Here is a 20446-nt window from a genome sequence, read left to right as displayed (position 1 = left end):
GCAGAGAGTCACAACAGCATGGATAAAAACCGAACAGGTGTGCTGATACTCCTCCTGATCCTCCTGAAGGTGCTTGGACCAACCGAGGCGTCCTGTAGCTGCAAAGATCAGACGTACTGCAACTGCCAGCTACAGGGTGGGAACCAACGCTTGACCATGAACGTACTAACTTATAACATTCATACGGGGTTAGGGAGTTTGAAATGCTTATCTCTATATTCCAGTGGCATCACTGATATTCAGGCAGGAATGTTTAGTTCAATGTGGCAACTAAATACATTGACGCTGACTCGCAACAAACTAACTTATCTCAGATCAGACATGTTTACGGGGTTAGGAAATTTGCAGTGGCTTTATCTGTACAATAATGATATTGAGGAAATTCAGGCTGGGACTTTCGATCCAACTACAAAACTATATGGACTACAGCTCTTCTATAATGCCATCAGTGACATTCAGCCCGGAACATTTAAAGCATTATCACAACTAACAATGTTGGTCCTACACAGTAACAAGCTAACAAGGCTCACATCTAACATGTTTACAGGGATGGGAAACTTAGTTGAGCTTCAACTACACAAAAATAACATCAATGAAATTCAGGCAGGAGTATTCACAGACCTCTCAAGTCTCTCTATTCTCACTTTGCAAAACAACAATATGAAAACGTTTTCCGTACATATGTATGACAGGCTGTTACCGCTGTTACCAGTCGGTCGTGTAAACATTGGTAACAACCCCTGGCAGTGTGACTGTAGGATGCTTCCCTCAGGAAACAAATGACTGGGGCTCGTTCATTTGAAGACCAGATCACTTGTTGCCAACCAGAAAAATTGAAAGGGCAAAAACTTAAAGATATCAATCCTGCAGATCTGATTTGTTACAGTAAGCCGAAAATCGTGAGGTTTGAGAGAAACAATGATAATAACACGTCAATTAAGAGTCTGGTCTGTGACGCTTCAGGTGTCCCCACCCCAAACATCACAGTCGTTCTCCCCTCTGGACTGAATGTAACTGTTGAGTCAGAGTGGGGCGAGACGGTGGTTGTCAACGACACCGTCACCATAAACATTACTGTAGATGCTGTCGGTATGTACTTTTGTATAGCAGCAAGTTCCCTTGGCTATACATTTGCCAAACTGTCTGTAGAATTCCCTCTGGACAAGCCTACTACTTTTACACCAGACCCTGCACTAGCAACTTCACCACTCCTTACTGTCAACCGAACCTCAGGCAAACCAGAAATCAGTAGTGACGAGGGGTCTGGTCCTAGTTCCCCAATTCTTGTTGGGTCTGTTAGCTCTGGAGTGGTTGGTGCTTTCCTCGTTGGTACCTTGCTTCTTCTCGTGACTTGGCACAAAAGTAGGATAAAGAATCCGCCAGACCCCAGCACTGTTTCAAACAACACATCCAGCTCTGGACAGTCACACTTTGCTTTGTCTGTTGATGCTCTTAGGGACTTGGTCAGAAACCGAATGTATAACTCAGTCTCGGGGACTGCGGTCTCACAGAATACGTATGAAGATGTGGATAATTTGTCCCCATCAGGCCCTACAGACCCAGAATCTAATAGCTGTACAACACTTAAGAACACAGCAACCGCTAACCATAATCAGACAACATTAGGCGAGTCTCAGGTTATCACTACATCTTTGATAAACCCACAGTATGACACAGGGACAGTCGTTTCACAGAATACGTATGAAGATGTGGATAATTTATCATCAGCAGGTCCTACAGATGCAAACTCTAATGGCTGCGCAGCACCAAACAACACTGTAACAGATATGCAATATCAGACAGGATTGGATGAGACAGTCGTTTCACAGAATACATATGAAAATGTGGATAATTTGTCACCAACAGACCCCAACGACCCAAACTGTAATGGCTGCACAACAACAACAACAACAACAACAACAAGCAACACTCGTGAGGCTCAGGCTGAAGCCTTGACATATGCACGTGATAACCCTAAAACAGCTGTCTTACACCGCACATATCAAGATGTCAATATGACACTAGGTCACGCAGTCCCTAACCCAAATATTTACACAAACAACACAGCTATTGTGACGGATAGTCAGGTTTATACAGCAGTGCACGTGGGCGAGTCTCAGCTTGTCACTAAATCCTCGATAAACCCTCAGTATGACACAAGGGCAGCCGCCCCATAGAATACATATGAAAATGTGGATAATTTGTCCCCAGCAGGTCCTACAGACTTAAAATCTAACGGCTTCACAACACCAAACGACACTGTAACAGATCAGATGTGGAATATCAGACAGCATTGGGTGAGGCTCAGGCTGAAGCCTTCATATATCCACATTATAGCTCCGAAACAGCTGCCTTACAGCACACATAGTGGGGTCTTGTTGCGCAGCGGTAGCGTGTTCGACCTTGAACCGAGAGGTTCCGGGTTCGATTCCTAGCCATGTCACCGATCTTGTACCCTTGGGAAAGGCACTTTACACAACTCCACTCAGGTGAAAATGAGTACCTAGCTTCGGCTAGGGACGTCCCTCGGATAGGACGTTAAATGGAGGTCCCGTGTTTGGTTTGGGAAGGGCCACACCTCACGCACGTTAAAGGACCCACCACACCTTTCGAAAAAGAGTAGGAGCATGCCCCAGTGTGCGATGGTCCAAATACTTATCTGATTATTTACTACGGACTCCGAAAATAGTAGTGTAAAATTAAAACTAATGGAGATCCCAAACAAACATACAAACAAACAAACAAAACAAAACATATGAAGATGCCAATATGACACCAAGAAACCCTGCAGTCCGAGAAGTTTATTGGGCCTGAGTGATATATTCAATATAACATTTAAAAAGGTATATTATTCGTATAATCTACATAATTCCGGTGTGATGATTACGATCTATTTGTTCTTTTGCCTTGCAAAAAAAACTTCCCAGTCCTGTACTATTCTGGGTTACAGGAAACGTAGGACACTGCATACAAGAAAGTCTCGTACTAGAGTATTTTCGAATCAGAAAGGCTTATCGGTGTTGATACATTAGAGTGCTGTCAAGTTTTTTGGTCCATTGCTGTTCACATGGACATGCTTTTATTTCAATGGTGGACAAAGGATATAGACAAATTAACCTTGTATATATTGTTGGCATGCAGCACACTCTAATATACCGAGTACTTACTTTAGCAACAGATGATAAGTTACAGTATTTGATTCGTTATGCTATTTACCCATGATATTATGTTAAAAGGTTCTACACGAGAACGGAATTTAACATTGAGGAATTGTAGACTTAAGAATTCAACTTTCATAAATACGCATGTACATTATACATACACTGAGGGTGAATTTTGAACAAATGGCAACTCGAAGTTACCATTTTGACATACCATGCTTACCAAAAATAAGGTGTTGTAAACTGTATTTAAATTCGAAATTTTAACAAACAACTGGTAAAAAACAACTAATGTCGGTGCGAAAGAAAAGGGAAAAAGCTATCTGTATGCAATATGGAATGTTGACACGCAGCGCAATTTCTAACAGTTATACAGAATGGTCTAATGGTTATACGGTATTATCTTGAGGTTTAACATTTTGTACTGTAGTACTGATTAACCTGGTACTGCAACTACAAATTGAACGCAGTACATTAAAGATTTTTGAGTTTCCTTTATATTAAGACATAGAAATACGTTTGGTGAGGTGAAAAAGCCTTGGTATTCATGAAGTTGACAGTGAACCTGGCCTTGGAAATTCTAATCAGGTTGAATTTATTTCAGCACATTTGTAATGCTTTATTGAACACAATAAAACTAATAAAAATCACAGGCTGTGTGACGTAGTGGCCACCTTCTACATAATTAGTTTGAAAGTAATGCCATAAACCACTTGAATATAAATTCAAAATGATATTGCACAACTAGAGGTGTCATTATGGTTCGTAAACCTTTATTCATTAGTGCAAACCAATTCAGGTTATGGGAGCTAATTATGCACCATGATGCTGTATTATACCTAGCAGAAATCATTATTGTTTTTAAGCATTTACTAATCTTCCAAATTTGTGTTATTTCGGATACAACCACACACATTTTATCTAGGACGTTCAATTAACAGATCAGACCATCAACTTCAACACATTCAACGGCCTACGATAGGGATAAGACTTCAGAATGTTTTTTCACATGCAAGGCAAATATAGGTACATCTACGCATACATTTTGCTGTTCCATCATAGAATACAAAATTTTTAATTTTATTGTACATTCATTCATTCATTTGAAGTCAGCGATATTCGTTTGGGAAAGGACATTATACTACAAGTAAATGTCCTTGGTTTGGGTAAATGAAGGACGGTACCAGCCTTTTTTTCTGCGGAAATCCCCGGAGAAGAAAGCCTCAATAGCAACTGGTTGGAAATTCAAATGTAACACTAATCTTCAAATAGAAGATGCCTGTGAAGTCAGAATGAACTTTACATTTAACAGAAAACATCTAAAGAAAGGACACTAGGCTTTATACTTGCAGTCTCTTTTCTCCTACAAAAAGTGCATGTTAAGAGTTAAGCTCAGTATCTTAATGCTGTTGACTGACTTAAAAGTAAGTCAACAGCATTTCATGTATGGGGTTCAATAAACACAGCAGACAATCAACTTACACAAGCTCATGGAAGAAGGCTGTAAGAGCAACAACTTTGAAAATAGCAACTGGTTGGAAATTCAAAAGTAAAACTAATCTTCAAATAGATGATGCTTGTGAAGCAAGACGACTGAAATTTACATTTAACAGAAAATGTGAAGAAAGTGTAAAGAAAGGACAGTAGGCTTTATACTTTTACTCTTTTATCTCTTTTCTCTTCAAAAAAAGTGTGTATTAAGATTTAAGCTCAGTATTAAGCAGTCAACAGCATTTCATGTATGAGGTTCAATAAACACAGTAGACAATAAACTGTTACACAAGATCATTGAAGAAGGCTGTAATAAAAAAGCAACAACTTTGAAATTCAATGTAAATGTAATCTTCAAACAGATGGTGCGTGGAAGGCCAGAAGACGTAAAATGTACTTTTAACAGAAAAACTTGTTAAGAAAAGGAATTTAATTTCGCAAGATGTTCAAGAAACACAGCAGACAATATACTGTTACAAAACCAATGGCATACTATAGGGATAAAACCTGTTTTTCTGTAAGTTTGTTTAATACTGCGATAAATGGCTTACCAGTAAGAGTACAAAAAGGTACAAAACCAATACAAAACTATTTGATGTCGGAAAGCACAGCAGACAATCAACTGCCCACACAACCAATAGGATACAAGTAGGGAGAAGACTTAAATGTGATTTTTTTTACAAACCGTACTTATCTAGCTACCGAGAGCTGCACAGATCAACTGCTGACTTTCTGGCAATACAAGAAATTCTGTTTCGCTTGACAGCAAAATCTGGATAAAATTCAGAGGTAAGCCGTGCTTATCAATTTTAATTTTACGGATTTTAATTTGCTCTTAACGTAACTTAAACCTGGATTTTGTTTTATATTCTGGAAGACTCTTGGAATCGAACTTTCTGTCTGGAAGTTTTAGTTTCTAATTCAGACTATCTGTACGGGCAGTATATGGGTGATTATGTGGTAAATTATCCATTCTTCAAACTCACGTAATTAAGAATTGCAGCCAAATTCCAAACATCCTTATAACACAGTTGTTGCCTTCAATGACTGTTTTTGTGAATATTTTTGCTAGCATTAGATACACCATCTTACGCCGCACGGATAGGGTGAGGTCACGGCCAGTATCGTCGTTACATATTTTTACGTTCCCGAAAAGATGTCAGCATAGATGTAAAAGCCAGAAAACGGTTTATCATAATTCTGTAACAGTTGTGTTTTTTTTCTAACGCAAGGATTCACAGGAACCCCTGTACCTGTATAGCTGGTATAACCGCCTGTCGACGTATTGCATGCTAGTATATACCAGGTTTATGCACATGGTTTTGTACATCATGCAGAGTCTTCATTTTTCTTCTTCTTCAAATAACATCCACTTTAGGTTTTTCTTTCATTTCCTCTAGATATCACCACTTTTGCAGTTGTTTTTACAGAACCTGGCAGCTTGCTTCTGTACCCTTTCTAGTTATATTTGTCTTTAATCAGGGACATTACACAGACTGTGTAATGTCAATGCTTTAATTGCATATGGACCCCATACTATAATATTTCCAGGGCACATATGAGATTATCTTCATCATATTTCTCTCTCAATCTTGTACCATTGCAGAGAGTCACAACAGCACAACAGCATGGATAAAAATCGAATAGGTATGCTGATACTCCTCCTGGTCCTCCTGAAGGTGCTTGGGCCAACCGAAGCTTCCTGTACCTGCAAAGATCAGACTAGCTGCAACTGCCAGCTGCAGGGTGGGAACCAACGCTTGACCATGAACGTACTAACTTATAACATTCATAGGGGGCAAGGGAGTTTGAAATCCTTATGTCTATCTGCCAGTGGCATCACTGATATTCAGGCAGGAACGTTTAGTTCAATGTGGCAACTAAGTTTATTGTATCTGAATTTCAACAAACTAACAAATCTCAGATCAGGCATGTTTACGGGGCTGGGAAATTTGAAAATTCTCCAACTGGCCGAGAATGACATTAGTGAGATTCAAGCTGGGACTTTCAACCCAACTACAAAACTGGAAGAACTAAATCTAGTAATGAATGCCATCAGAGACATTCAATCTGGAACATTTAAAGCATTATCACAACTACAAATGTTGGTCCTACACAGTAACAAGCTAACAAGGCTCACATCTAACATGTTTACAGGGATGGGAAACTTAGTTGAGCTTCAACTACACAAAAATAACATCAATGAAATTCAGGCAGGAGTATTCACAGACCTCTCAAGTCTCTCTATTCTCACTTTGCAAAACAACAATATGAAAACGTTTTCCGTACATATGTATGACAGGCTGTTACCGCTGTTACCAGTCGGTCGTGTAAACATTGGTAACAACCCCTGGCAGTGTGACTGTAGGATGCTTCCCCTCAGGAAACAAATGACAGGCGCTCGTTCATTTGAAGAACAGATCACTTGTTGCCAACCAGAAAAATTGAAAGGGCAAAAACTTAAAGATATCAATCCTGCAGATCTGATTTGTTACAGTAAGCCGAAAATTGTCAGGTTTGAGAGAAACAATGATAATAACACGTCAATTAAGAGTCTGGTCTGTGAAGCTTCAGGTGTCCCCACCCCAAACATCACAGTCGTTCTCCCCTCTGGACTGAATGTAACTGTTGAGTCAGAGTGGGGCGAGACGGTGGTTGTCAACGACACCGTCACCATAAACATTACTGTAGATGCTGCCGGTATGTACTTTTGTATAGCAGCAAGTTCCCTTGGCTATACATTTGCTAAACTGTCTGTAGAATTCCCTCTGGACAAGCCTACTACTTTTACACCAGACCCTGCACTAGCAACTTCACCACTCCTTACTGTCAACCGAACCTCAGGCAAACCAGAAATCAGTAGTGACGAGGGGTCTGGTCCTAGTTCCCCAATTCTTGTTGGGTCTGTTAGCTCTGGAGTGGTTGGTGCTGTCCTCGTTGGTATCTTGCTTCTTCTCGTGACTTGGCACAAAAGGAGAATAAAGAATCCGCCAGACCCCAGCACTGTTTCAAACAACACATCCAGCTCTGGACAGTCACACTTTGCTTTGTCTGTTGATGCTCTTAGGGACTTGGTCAGAAACCGAATGTATAACTCAGTCTCGGGGACTGCGGTCTCACAGAATACGTATGAGAATGTGGATAATTTGTCCCCATCAGGCCCTACAGACCCAGAATCTAATAGCTGTACAACACTTAAGAACACAGCAACCGCTAACCATAATCAGACAACATTAGGTGAGTCTCAGGTTATCACTACATCTTTGATAAACCCACAGTATGACACAGGGACTGTCGTTTCACAGAATACGTATGAAAATGTGGATAATTTATCATCAGCAGGTCCTACAGATGCAAACTCTAATGGCTGCGCAGCACCAAACAACACTGTAACAGATATGCAATATCAGACAGGATTGGATGAGACAGTCGTTTCACAGAATACATATGAAAATGTGGATAATTTATCATCAGCAGACCCCAACGACCCAAACTGTGAAGGCTGCACAACAACAAGCAACACTCGTGAGGCTCAGGCTGAAGCCTTGACATATGCACGTGATAACCCTAAAACAGCTGTCTTACACCGCACATATCAAGATGTCAATATGACACTAGGTCACGCAGTCCCTAACCCAAATATTTACACAAACAACACAGCTATTGTGACGGATAGTCAAGTTTATACTGCAGTGGGCGAGTCTCAGCTTGTCACTAAATCCTCGATAAACCCTCAGTATGACACAAGGGCAGCTGCCCCATAGAATACATGTGAAAATGTGGATAATCTGTCCCCAGCAGGTCCTACAGACTTAAAATCTAACGGCTTCACAACACCAAACGACACTGTAACAGATCAGATGTGGAATATCAGACAGCACTGGGTGAGGCTCAGGCTGAAGCCTTCATACATATCCACAGTATAGCTCCGCAACACTTACAGCACACATGGTGGGGTCTTGTTGCGTAACGGTAGCGTGTTCGGCCTTGAACCGAGAGGTTCCGGGTTCGAATCCTACCCATGTCACCGATCTTGTGCCCTTGGGAAAGGCACTTTACACAACCTTCCTCACTCCACTCAGGTGAAAATGAGTACCTAGCTTCGGCTAGGGACGGCCCTCGGATAGGACGTTAAATGGAGGTCCCGTGTTTGGGGAGGGCCACACCCTACGCACGTTAAAGAACCCACCACACCTTTCGAAAAAGAGTAGGAGCATGCCCCGGTGTGCGATGGTCCAAATACTTATCTGATTATTTACTACGGACTCCAAAAATAGTAGTGTAAAATTAAAACTAATGGAGATCCCAAACAAACATACAAACAAACAAACAAACAAACAAACAAAACAACACATATGAAGATGTCAATATGACACCTGCAGACCCTGCAATCCCAGAAGTTTATTGGGCCTGAGTGATATATTCAATATAACATATAAAAATGCATATAATTCGTACAATCTACATAATTCCGGTGTGATGATCACGATCTATTTGTTCTTTTGCCTTGCAAAAAAACTTCCCAGTCCTGTACTATTCTGGGTTACAGGAAACGTAGGACACTGCATACAAGAAGTACTAGAGTATTTTCGATCAGAAAGGCTTATCGGTGTTGATACATTAGAGTGCTGTCAAGTTTTTGGTCAATTGCTGTTCACATGGACATGCTTTTATTTCAATGGTGGACAAAGGATATAGACAAATTAACCTTGTATATTTTGTTGGCATGCAGCACACTCTAATATACCGAGTACTTACTTTAGCAACAGATGATAAGTTACAGTATTTGATTCGTTATGTTATTTGCCCATGATATTATGTTAAAAGGTTCTACACGAGAACAGAATTTAACTTTGAGGAATTGTAGACTTAAGAATTCAACTTTCATAAATACGCATGTACATTATACATACACTGAGCGTGGATTTTGTACAAATGACAAATCGAAGTTACCATTTTGACATATCATGCTTACCAAATTTATAGGTGTTGTAAGTAAACAGTATCTGAATTCGAAACTGGTGAAAAATGCCGGAGCGAAAAGGGAAAAGCTATCTTTATGCAATATGGAATGTTGACATGCAGCGCAATTCTAACAGTTATACAGAATGGTCATTGACAATTTTGGTGATACAATTCAGGACTGACGTGATGTGCATACAAAAAGGCACTTTAGTCATGGGAAAAGAAATTCAAAGTACAGCATTTTCTATTGTACAGATTGTTGATAACCGTACAGAAGACTGAGCATGATAAAAAGCACGAAAGAATGGCTTATTTTCACCTTTTGGTTAATGTTTTGTTACTTAGGAAGATAATGTTACACACTAGTGGAAAATATTCTGATTAATTTCTCTATGTTATCATTGCTTTGACACCATAAAATCCTTAGTAACAAACCATGTAATGTTGCTTATCTTAAGCAACAGATGGCATGTTATAGCCTTTGACATGTAATGTTGATTATCCAGGATGTTATGTTCATATCGACCTAGGAGACAAAAGAATTTGTTTTGAATGAATTGAAATGTGCATTGACATTATCATGTAGCTTTAAAAGGCGGGAGATGCATTTCCTTACTTTGCACAATTGTAAATCAAGCTCACCATCATTTCGACTTATTGATATTTTCTGAAAACATAACCTTGTTGTAAATACACTGTACTTAGTGTTTTAACAAAAGAGCACAAGGAACTCTGACTTTGGGCTATCAAGCTTTTGTACGGATAATTGATTTTTGCTCTAGCATGCTGGCCTTATTAGGGTTTTGTATTGTTCTTTACGTTGAATAGTGTACACACATCTGTTGTTTTCACCTTTTGGTTAAGGTATTGTTACTTATGAAGATATTGTTACACGCTAGTGGAAAATATTCTGATTAAGTTCACTATATTGTCATTGCTTTGACAACATAAAAATCCTTAGTATCAAAGCATGGTAGGCTGCTTATCTGAAGCAACAGATGGTAAGTTTTAAACTTTAAGTACGATTTGTGCTCTAGCATTCTGGCTTCATTAGGATTTTATCATTGAAAAGTGTACACATATCTGGTAACATATAGCTCAGATTTTCATGATCTCTAAACACTGGAATTTGCTACCATGGCTGCTGAACATACTATAAAAATTGTCTCAAGTATTAATTCATACATTTTAGCGACATCAGTAGTATGCTTTCCTCCGATTGTTCAAGATGTATAATTAAGTATTTACAGTGAAGATTCATGAATTCTACATGTAACTTTCTACTAATATTTGCATCGTGACCGAAAAGATACCCTAAATGAAGTCAGTTCTTTTTCTGTAGACTTGTATATCTTGATTCAAACTTTTTGTACTGCAGTACTGATTGGCCTGGCTCTGCAACTATAATTTGAATGCAGTACATTAATGCTTTTGAAGTTTACTTTATATTAAGATACAGAAATACTTTTGGCCATGTGAAAAGACCTTGGTATTCATGAAGTTGACAGTGAACCTGGCCTTGGAAATTCTAAACAGGTTGAATTTATTTCAGCACATTTGTAATTCTTTATTGAACACAATAAAACTACTAAAAATCACAGGCTGTGTGTCATAGTGGCCACCTTCTACATAATTAGTTTGAAAGTAATGATATAAACAACTTGAATATACATTCAAAATGATATTACACAACTAGAGGTGTCATTATGGTTCATAAACCTTTATTCATTAGTGCAAACCAATTCAGGTTATGGGAGCTAATTATATTGCGCCATGATGCTTTATTGAATTAGACCTATACCTAGCAGCAATCTTAATCATTAATGTTTTTAAGCTTTTACTAAGCTTCCAAATTTTATCTATGACGTTCAATTAACAGATCAGACCATCAACTTCAACACATTCAACGGCCTACGATAGGGATAAGACTTCAGAATGTTTTTTTTCACATGCAAGGCAAATATAGGTACATCTACTCGTACATTTTGCTGTTCCATCATAGAATACAAAATTTTTAATTTTATCGTACATTCATTCATTCATTTGAAGTCAGCGATATTCGTTTGGGAAAGGACATTATACTACAAGTAAATGTCCTTGGTTTGGGGAAATGAAGGACGGTACCAGCCTTTTTTTTCTGCGGAAATCCCCGGAGAAGAAAGCCTCAATAGCAACTGGTTGAAAATTCAAATGTTACGCTAATCTTCAAAGAGATGATGCCTGTGAAATCAGGCGACTGAAATTTACATTTAACAGAAAACATCTAAAGAAAGGACACTCGGCTTTATACTTGCAGTCTCTTTTCTCCAACAAAAAGTGCATGTTAAGAGTTAAGCTCAGTATTTTAATGCTGTTGACTGACTTGAAAGTAAGTCAACAGCATTTCATGTATGGGGTTCAATAAACTCGGCAGACAATCAACTTACACAAGCTCATTGAAGACGGCTGCAAGAGCAACAACTTTGAGAATAGCAACTGGTTGGAAATTCAAATGTAACACTAATCTTCAAATAGATGATGCTTGTGAAGCAAGGCGACTGAAATTTACATTTAACAGAAAATGTGAAGAAAGTGTAAAGAAAGGACAGTAGGCTTTATACTTTATACTTTTTTTATCTCTTTTCTCTTCAAAAAAAGTGCGTATTAAGATTTAAGCTCAGTATTAAGCAGTCAACAGCATTTCATGTATGAGGTTCAATAAACACAGCAGACAATCAACTGTTACACAAGCTCATTGAAGAAGGCTACAAGAGAAACAACCTTGAAATTCAATACAGATGTAATCTTCAAACAGATTATGCGTGGGAGGCCAGAAGCCTGAAACATGCATAACATTACCATTAAACAGAGAACATGTAAAGAAAGGTCACTAAGCTTTATACTTGCAGTCTCTTTTCTCTTCAACAACGGTATATGTTAAGAGTTAAGCTCAGTATTGAGTCAATCAACAGCATTTCATCTGTTGCACAAGCTTATTGAAGAAGGCTGCAAGAGGAACAACTTGGAAATTCAATCTAAATGTAAATAGATGCATGTGAGGCCAGAACACCCTACATAAATAGAATAATCTAATAGAAATAGAAAACATGTAAAGGAAAAGGCTCTATTCTTGCAAGTTGTTTTCTTACCAACAAAGGTGTGTGTTAAGACTCAAGCTCAGCATAAAGTCAGTCAACAGCCTTTGATCCTCGTGGTTCAATACAGAGAACAGACAATCAACTTCAACCAATGGCATACAATACGTATAAAACTTAACCTTTTAAAACTTTGTATATGCGATAAAGCTAAAGGGCTTACCAGTGAGAGCACAAAAAGGTACAAAACGAATTCAATAAACTCTGTCATGTCGAAAAACACAGCAGACAATCAACTGCCGACACAACCAATAGGATACAAGCAGGGAGAAGACTTAAATGTGTTTTTTACAAACCGTACTTGTCTAACTACCGAGATCTGCACAGAACAACTGCTGCCCTCACGACTTTCTGGCAATAAGAGAAATTCTGTCTCGCTTGACAGGAAAATCTGGATAAGGTTCAGAGGTAAGCCGTGCTTATTATCAGCGTCAAACACTATCGGAGTTATGAAGGATATTGTACAACTTTCATATTTTTAATTGGAACTGCAAGGATGGGAAACATATTTTGTAGTGATGACTCACCTTTGAGACAATTGTGTGTTGTAAAGAAGTTATGTTATACGGTCTTTAGACTTCTGTTTTGCCTCAGAGTCACTAACCACGGAGCTACTTGACATAATGAATTTTGACTTGTATATAGTGTAGTTGGAACGAGAACCTTCTGTCAAAACAAATTGGCCACCGTGTATTACTCACATCTTGATATTTCATATATGTGTTGCATGAATTTGTTTTGAAATACGTTTGGTCGGTTATTTTCGACAAAAAGCTTTTACTCGATTCTAATTTGCCATTAACATAACTTAAACCTGTATTTTGTTTTATATTTTAGAAAATTCTGGGAATATTCTGGCTTCTTGAACTTTCTGTCTGGAACTTTTAGTTTCTAACTCACACTATCTGTACGGGCAGTATATGGGTACATTACGTGATAAATTGTCCATTCTTCAAACTCACGTAATTAAAAATTGCAGCCAAATTCCAAACATCCTTATAACACAGTTGTTGCCTTCAATGACTGTTTTTGTAAATGTTTTTGCTAGCATTAGATACACATGGCTCACGCCGCACGGATAGAGTGAGGGGGTGATTAATTCAAGGTCACCAACAATGATGCCGTATCGTCGTTACATATTATTACGTTCCCGAAAAGATGTCAGCATAGATGTAAAAGCCAGAAAACGGTTATCATAATTCCGTTGTATTTTTTCTAACGCAAGGATTCACAGGAACCCCTGTACCTGTATAGCTGGTATAACCGCCTGTCGACGTATTGCATGCTAGTATACACCAGGTTTATGCACATGGTTTTGTACATCATGCACAGTCTGCATTTTCTTCTTCTTCAAATAACATCCACTTTAGGTTTTTCTTTCATTTCCTCTAGGTATCACCACTTTTGCAGTTGTTTTTACAGAACCTGGCAGCTTGCTTCTGTACCCTTTCTAGTTATATTTGTCTTTAATCAAGGACATTACACAGACTGTTCAATGTCAATGCTTTAATTGCATATGGACCCCATATTGTAATATTGCCAGGGCACATATGGGATAATCTTCATTATATGAATGAATGAATGAATGAATGAATGAATGAATGAATGAATGAATGAATGAATGAATGAATGAATGAATGAATGAATGAATGAATGAATGAATGAATTTGTATTTACGTGCCTTGCAACTTTTGTCGCCCAGCCCATATGGGCTTATAAGGCACCAAAACATAAACATGAACATAAACATAGGTACAGAAATCATATAAACATAAATCCAAGTCCGATTCAAAAGGTCAGACTGGAAACATCAAATGAAATTCAAGAACATTTAAGTTCTTTTAAGTTATTAAAATACAAAGTTGAACATAACATAATCGGTACATATGAGTCAAAAGTGCACAAAGTCAAACAATTATATTTCTCTCTCAATCTTGTACCTGTGCAGAGAGATACAACAGCATGGATAAAAACCGAACAGGTGTGCTGATACTCCTCCTGGTCCTCCTGAAGGTGCTTGGACCAACCGAGGGTTCCTGTAGCTGCAAAGATCAGACGTACTGCAACTGCAAGCTGCAGGGTGGGAACCAACGCTTGACCATGAACGTACTAACTTATAACATTTATACGGGGTTAGGGAGTTTGAAATCCTTATCTCTACCTGCCAGTGGCATCACTGATATTCAGGCAGGAACGTTTAGTTCAATGTGGCAACTAAGTTTATTGAATCTGAATTTCAACAAACTAACAAATCTCAGATCAGGCATGTTTACGGGGCTGGGAAATTTGAAAATTCTCCAACTGGCCGAGAATGACATTAGTGAGATTCAAGCTGGGACTTTCGATCCAACTACAAAACTGGAAGAACTAAATCTAGTAATGAATGCCATCATAGACATTCAATCTGGAACATTTAATCCATTATCACAACTAAAAACCTTGCTCCTACACAGTAACAAGCTAACAAGGCTCACATCTAATATATTTACAGGGTTGGGAAACTTATATGAGCTTCAACTAGACAACAATAACATCAATGAAATTCAGGCAGGAGCATTCACAGACCTCTCAAGTCTCTCTATTCTCACTCTGCAAAACAACGATATGAAAACGTTTTCCGTACATATGTATGACAAGCTGTTACCAGTCGGTCATGTAAACATTGCCAACAACCCCTGGCAGTGTGACTGTAGGATGCTTCCCTTCAGGAAACAAATGACAGGGGCTCGTTCATTTGAAGAACAGATCACTTGTTGCCAACCAGAGAAATTGAAAGGGCAAAAACTTAAAGATATCAATCCTGCAGATCTGATTTGTTACCGTAAGCCGAAAATTGTGAGGTTTGAGAGAAACAATGATAATAACACGTCAACGAAGAGTCTGGTCTGTGAAGCTTCAGGTGTCCCCACCCCAGACATCACAGTCGTTCTCCCCTCTGGACTGAATGTAACTGTTCAGCCAGAGGGTGGCGAGACTGTGGCTACCATCTCCATAAATGTTACTGGAGATGCTGCTGGTCTGTACATCTGTACCGCAGCAAGTCCTCTTGGCAATGTATTTGCCACGCTGTCTGTAGAATTCCCTCTGGACAAGCTTACTAGTTTTACACCAGACCCTGCACTAGCAACTTCACCACTCCTTACTGTCAACCGAACCTCAGACAAACCAGAAAGCAGTAGTTCCCCAATTCTTGTTGGGTCCGTTAGCTCTGGAGTAGTTGGCGCTGTCCTCGTTGGTATCTTGCTTCTTCTCGTGACTTGGCACAAAAGGAGGATAAAGAATCCCCCAGACCCCAGCACTGTTTCAAACAACACATCTAGCTCTGGACAGCCACACTTTGCTTTATCTGTGGATGCTCTTAGAGACTTGGTCAGAAACCCAATGTATAACTCAGTCTCGGGGACTGCGGTCTCACAGAATACATATGAAGATGTGGATAATTCGTCCCCAGGGGTTGAATCTCAGGCTATCACTAATTCCTCTATAGCTGACCACCAGTATGACACAGCGAGAGATGTATCACAGAATACATACGAAAATATGGATAATTCGTCCCCAGGGGTTGAGTCTCAGGCTATAACTGATTCTTCTATAGACCGCCAGTATGACACAGCAACAGCTGTCTCAGAGAATACATACGAAAAAATGGATAATTTGCCCCCAGCAGGTTTGTCCCCGGCAGCTTTTACAGACGTAGACGCTAAATGCTGCACAACAACACCAAATAACACTGTAACAACAAGCCATTATCAGAAAGCATTTGGTAAGGCTCAGGCTGATGCCTTAACGTATGCACATTACAACTCTGAAACAGCTGTCTTACAGCACACATACGAAGATGTCAATATGACACCAACATACCATGTAGTCCCAGACTCAAACATTGGCACAAACAGCACAGCTACTGTAACAGCCAGCCAGGTTTATACAGCATTAGATGAGTCTCAGATTGTCACTAACTCCTTGATATACCCACGGCATGACACAGGGACAGTCGTTTCACAGAATACATATGAAGACGTGGATAATTTGTCACCAACAGGCCCTACAGACCCAAATTCTAATGGCTAAACAACGGTAAACAGGACAGATACTGTAGCAGCTATAAATGGCCAGACAGCATTGAGTAAGGTTCAGGCAGAAGCCTTGATATATCCGCATCATACTAGAACGAGCCACGAGCCATCAGTTCGGTATGAATTTTTAACTGCAACCAAATCACTGTTACTCTGTACTAAGTAGCGTTTTGTTAAAAGATTCCATAGCCGGCGATTTTGTGTGACAAAAGAAAAATATTGGGACTTTATTATTATCAAATATGGGGGATTTCCGGGGCCGGGTAAACCCATGAAAGGGGGGGGGGCGGAAGTCGGCATTCCCTTTTGTATTTGGTTCTGCTGTATAGCGTATAGCGAACTAAAATCCCTGCGCGAAATTTAGTCCTTGCGAACATAAATGCATTTACAGTAGTTCAGAAACAGCTGTCTTACAACACACATACGAAGATGTCAATGTGGCACCAACATGCCCTGTAGTCCCAGACCCAGGTATTTGCAGAAACAACACAGCTACTGTGACAGTCAGTCAGAATCAGGCAGCATCAGGAATTTCAGACAATGAGTAAACCCCCCAACAGAAGCCCGTTCTTTGGTTAGTGCCATTATCAGTATAAAGATGTGGGTATTTCACCATGAAGACAACCTCTGTAGTGGTGCAGTTCAAAACAACCAGTGATAATATCAAAGCTCATTTCTGTTTGTGTCGCATAACTGGAAAACCTTTAAGCGTAACATACCAGATTTGTAAAGTCGGGAACAATCTGCCTAAGATCGGATTGTAAGATTTTTTTCTATAAGTTTGGTAGAATTTGTTTACGATCTCGAGGTCTGACTGTCCTAAAATATCGGACCTATGGCTTTACGTCGTTGACTGAAGCTAGGTGCTCATTTTTTCACCTGAGTCGAGTGAGGAAATATATTATGTAAAGGTTCTTTCCTAAAGGTCATATTAAAGTGCTTGTATGCGTTGCTAAAACTGGCCTTGAAGCGCCCAATAGAAACATGAAGCTCCTACTCCCTGTGAAGATGCCAAATGTAAGTACATGTACAGACTAGCAGGTTGCACATTACACAATAATCTTAACACTCACTCTTAAGGTTATCTTAGCACACTAAAGGAGTCGTTTTAGCAGTCAAAATAAAATCAAACAGGAAAACTTTGAAAGCATTATTGAGCAGCCATTCTCAGCAATGTTTTTCTCCAACTTCAAACCCTGTACAAACGGTCCGTTTGTTCACATATCTGAATATATGCCTTTATTTAAATGGTTGTCAAAGAAGAATATAGACAAATTTCCGTTGTATATATTGTTGATCATGCAGCACACTCTAATATCTATGCAGACTACTTACTTTTAGCAGAAGATGATAAGTTACAGTATTTGATTCGTTATGTTATTTACCCATGATATTACGTTAAAAGGTTCTACACGAGAACAGAATTTAACATTGAGGAATTGAAGACATGATACATGTACTTAGGGTGGATTTTCCACGAATGATAAAAACGATTGTTACATATTATTAGGCCGCACCGACTTACTTTTATGGATGACATCCGCGCGTGCATTGATTTTTTGCCTGTTCTCAAAAAACAAAAATAACGTCCTCCGAGGGTCTGACCACTGCCGACTCAAAAATTTCACAAATTCACAATAGCAGCTTGGTATTTCTGTGGTTAAGTAGCATTTTTTGGCATTTTTTTAATTATTTATTAGTTTGGGGGTCTTTAGAAGATGTCATCCATAAAAATTAAGATGGTGTGCCCCTAACTACTATCATGCTTACTAAACACAAACGTGTTGTAAATACATTTTATTAGATGCTTTAACAAACGATTTGTTTTTAGAGTACTGTTGTAAAGCTTGACTTGAACATAATTTCTGTACTGCAGTCTGATGCTGCATGTATGTGTACAATGATAATATGTATAATTAGAATGCAGTACCATTTTGTTTGAAGTGCTATATATATATAAATTATGGCACAGAAATACTTCTAATTTTCGCAAGATAATAAATGACCTTGATGTTCACGTAATTGCCAATTAGCGTGGCTTTGGTGTTTGGAGAAGGAATTATTCAATTTTATTTTTATTTCTTGACATTCGTAAAGCTTCATTCAACACAATAAAACTAATAAAAATCACGTGCTTTGTGTTATAGTTTTACTTGAGCTTGAAAGCAATTTCACGAAACATGTGAACAATGCAAAAGGATATTACACAATTAGATGTGCCATTATATTTTACTTTTAAGTTTTCATTCATTCATTGATATAGACAGCCTTAGCCTTTTCATACACTTCAATCAAACTTTTTTTCTCCCAAAGCCCCAATCGCAATTCACATCTCCGTATATATATATAAATATGTGTGTGTGTGTGCGTCCTTTGTTCGTTTGAGTACAAATTGAACAATTATTTATGTAATATCAAACCATGGAGTTAAAGATCTGATTTTCTACCTCCATGATCAAACCTACAACGTAAAGACGATAAAAAATACAGCCATAATAATAACACTGACGCACAAACATACGATAACGCAAACGTAGTTAAAAGATAACTTACGTCGATGAAGGTCAACATCTAAACACACCAGAAAACAGTTACTCAGGCAACTGGATAGATTGGATATATTTTATTACCTACAGATTCGGTTTTGTCACTGACAAAAAGTAGTGGATGCTACTTGAAAACATCTACCCAGATGTATATCCATTCATTTTAGATTAACCACCGAAAATGTTACAGTCTTGTTTGTTACCTCCATGAAAAATGGAGGTATTGTTTTTGGCGTGTCTGTCTGTATGTATGTATGTATGTATGTCTGTGTGTGTGTCTGTGTGTGTTTCCGCAACTTTGTAGTCAGCATAACTTCAGAACGCCTTTATGGATTGTGATGATATTTGGTATGATGGTAAGCCTTGGAAAGACAAAGATCAAGGTCAAGTATGGGCCTCCTGGTGGATGACCTTGGTACTGCAGCAGAACTTCCGGTTTTTGTATCTTTTGTCCTGAACAAGCTATGGTCTTGACTTTTTGGTGACAGATAGCTTATCCTGTCAGGAATAAGTGGCGTAAGTTTGGTCCACCTAGCAGCTTGTTCTGGAACTGCAGGTTAGTTTCTGGTAAAAACTTTCAAAACCAATAAGTCCAGATAGGAACAACATATTTTCATAATTTTTGGTGTGTAGGTAGCTGAGAGAGAGATGTACATAATTAAATGCAAACTATGCAAATGAGGACTTTATTTGCATAATTAATGAGGGAATTCTATAATTACAGTGTTTTACATTATACTACTTTCATACATGTAATGTATGTAACCTATGGCAGGCGGAACATCAACAGATACTAATTATGCAAATGATGACCTAATTTGCATAATTAATGTGAAAATTCTATGATTTCTTAATGGTGAATGATGGGAATGTCATACTTGGGACATCTGTAAGTTAATCAAACGTTAACATACATCACGATGCATATATCATGTTAATGCAGAGGTCATTTGCATAATTAAAGAAGAAATTTACATTTACATATCAAGCCCATATTTCATGGAGGTATGAGATCTCGGAATTCTTGTTTATTGTTTGTTTTGCACCCACAAGATAAAATGGAATATCACAAT

The 20446-nt window shown here is 38.7% G+C and overlaps 1 protein-coding gene across 1 annotated transcript; it reads left to right on the top strand.

Moving 5' to 3' along the window:
• Window positions 1-18: 18 nt before the first annotated feature.
• LOC109471398 (leucine-rich repeat-containing protein 15-like) lies at window positions 19-15215 on the top strand. Its single transcript, XM_019770685.1, has 6 exons — window positions 19-162; window positions 430-628; window positions 964-1089; window positions 6738-6865; window positions 14939-15071; window positions 15205-15215. The coding sequence occupies exons 1-6, from the start codon at window positions 19-21 to the stop codon at window positions 15213-15215; spliced, it is 741 nt and encodes a 246-aa protein (XP_019626244.1).
• The last annotated feature ends 5231 nt before the right edge of the window (window positions 15216-20446 follow it).

The sequence above is a fragment of the Branchiostoma belcheri genome, unplaced genomic scaffold (genome assembly GCF_001625305.1).
Source record: "Branchiostoma belcheri isolate BF01 breed outbred unplaced genomic scaffold, Haploidv18h27 scaffold25, whole genome shotgun sequence".
NCBI lineage: Eukaryota > Metazoa > Chordata > Leptocardii > Amphioxiformes > Branchiostomatidae > Branchiostoma > Branchiostoma belcheri.
The sequence above is the reverse complement of the archived record's forward strand: the minus strand, read 5'-3'. Positions and strand labels throughout refer to the sequence as shown.

What these genes read in the sequence shown, in the direction of transcription:
- LOC109471398 (XM_019770685.1), top strand. Translation starts at nt 19, where the DNA reads ATGGATAAAAACCGAACAGGTGTGCTGATACTCCTCCTGATCCTCCTG. An exon ending in AGTATTCACAGACCTCTCAA is followed by an intron (nt 629 to 963) that starts GTCTCTCTATTC and finishes GTGACGCTTCAG; the next exon opens with GTGTCCCCACCCCAAACATC. An exon ending in ATAACATCAATGAAATTCAG is followed by an intron (nt 6,866 to 14,938) that starts GCAGGAGTATTC and finishes ACTGATATTCAG; the next exon opens with GCAGGAACGTTTAGTTCAAT.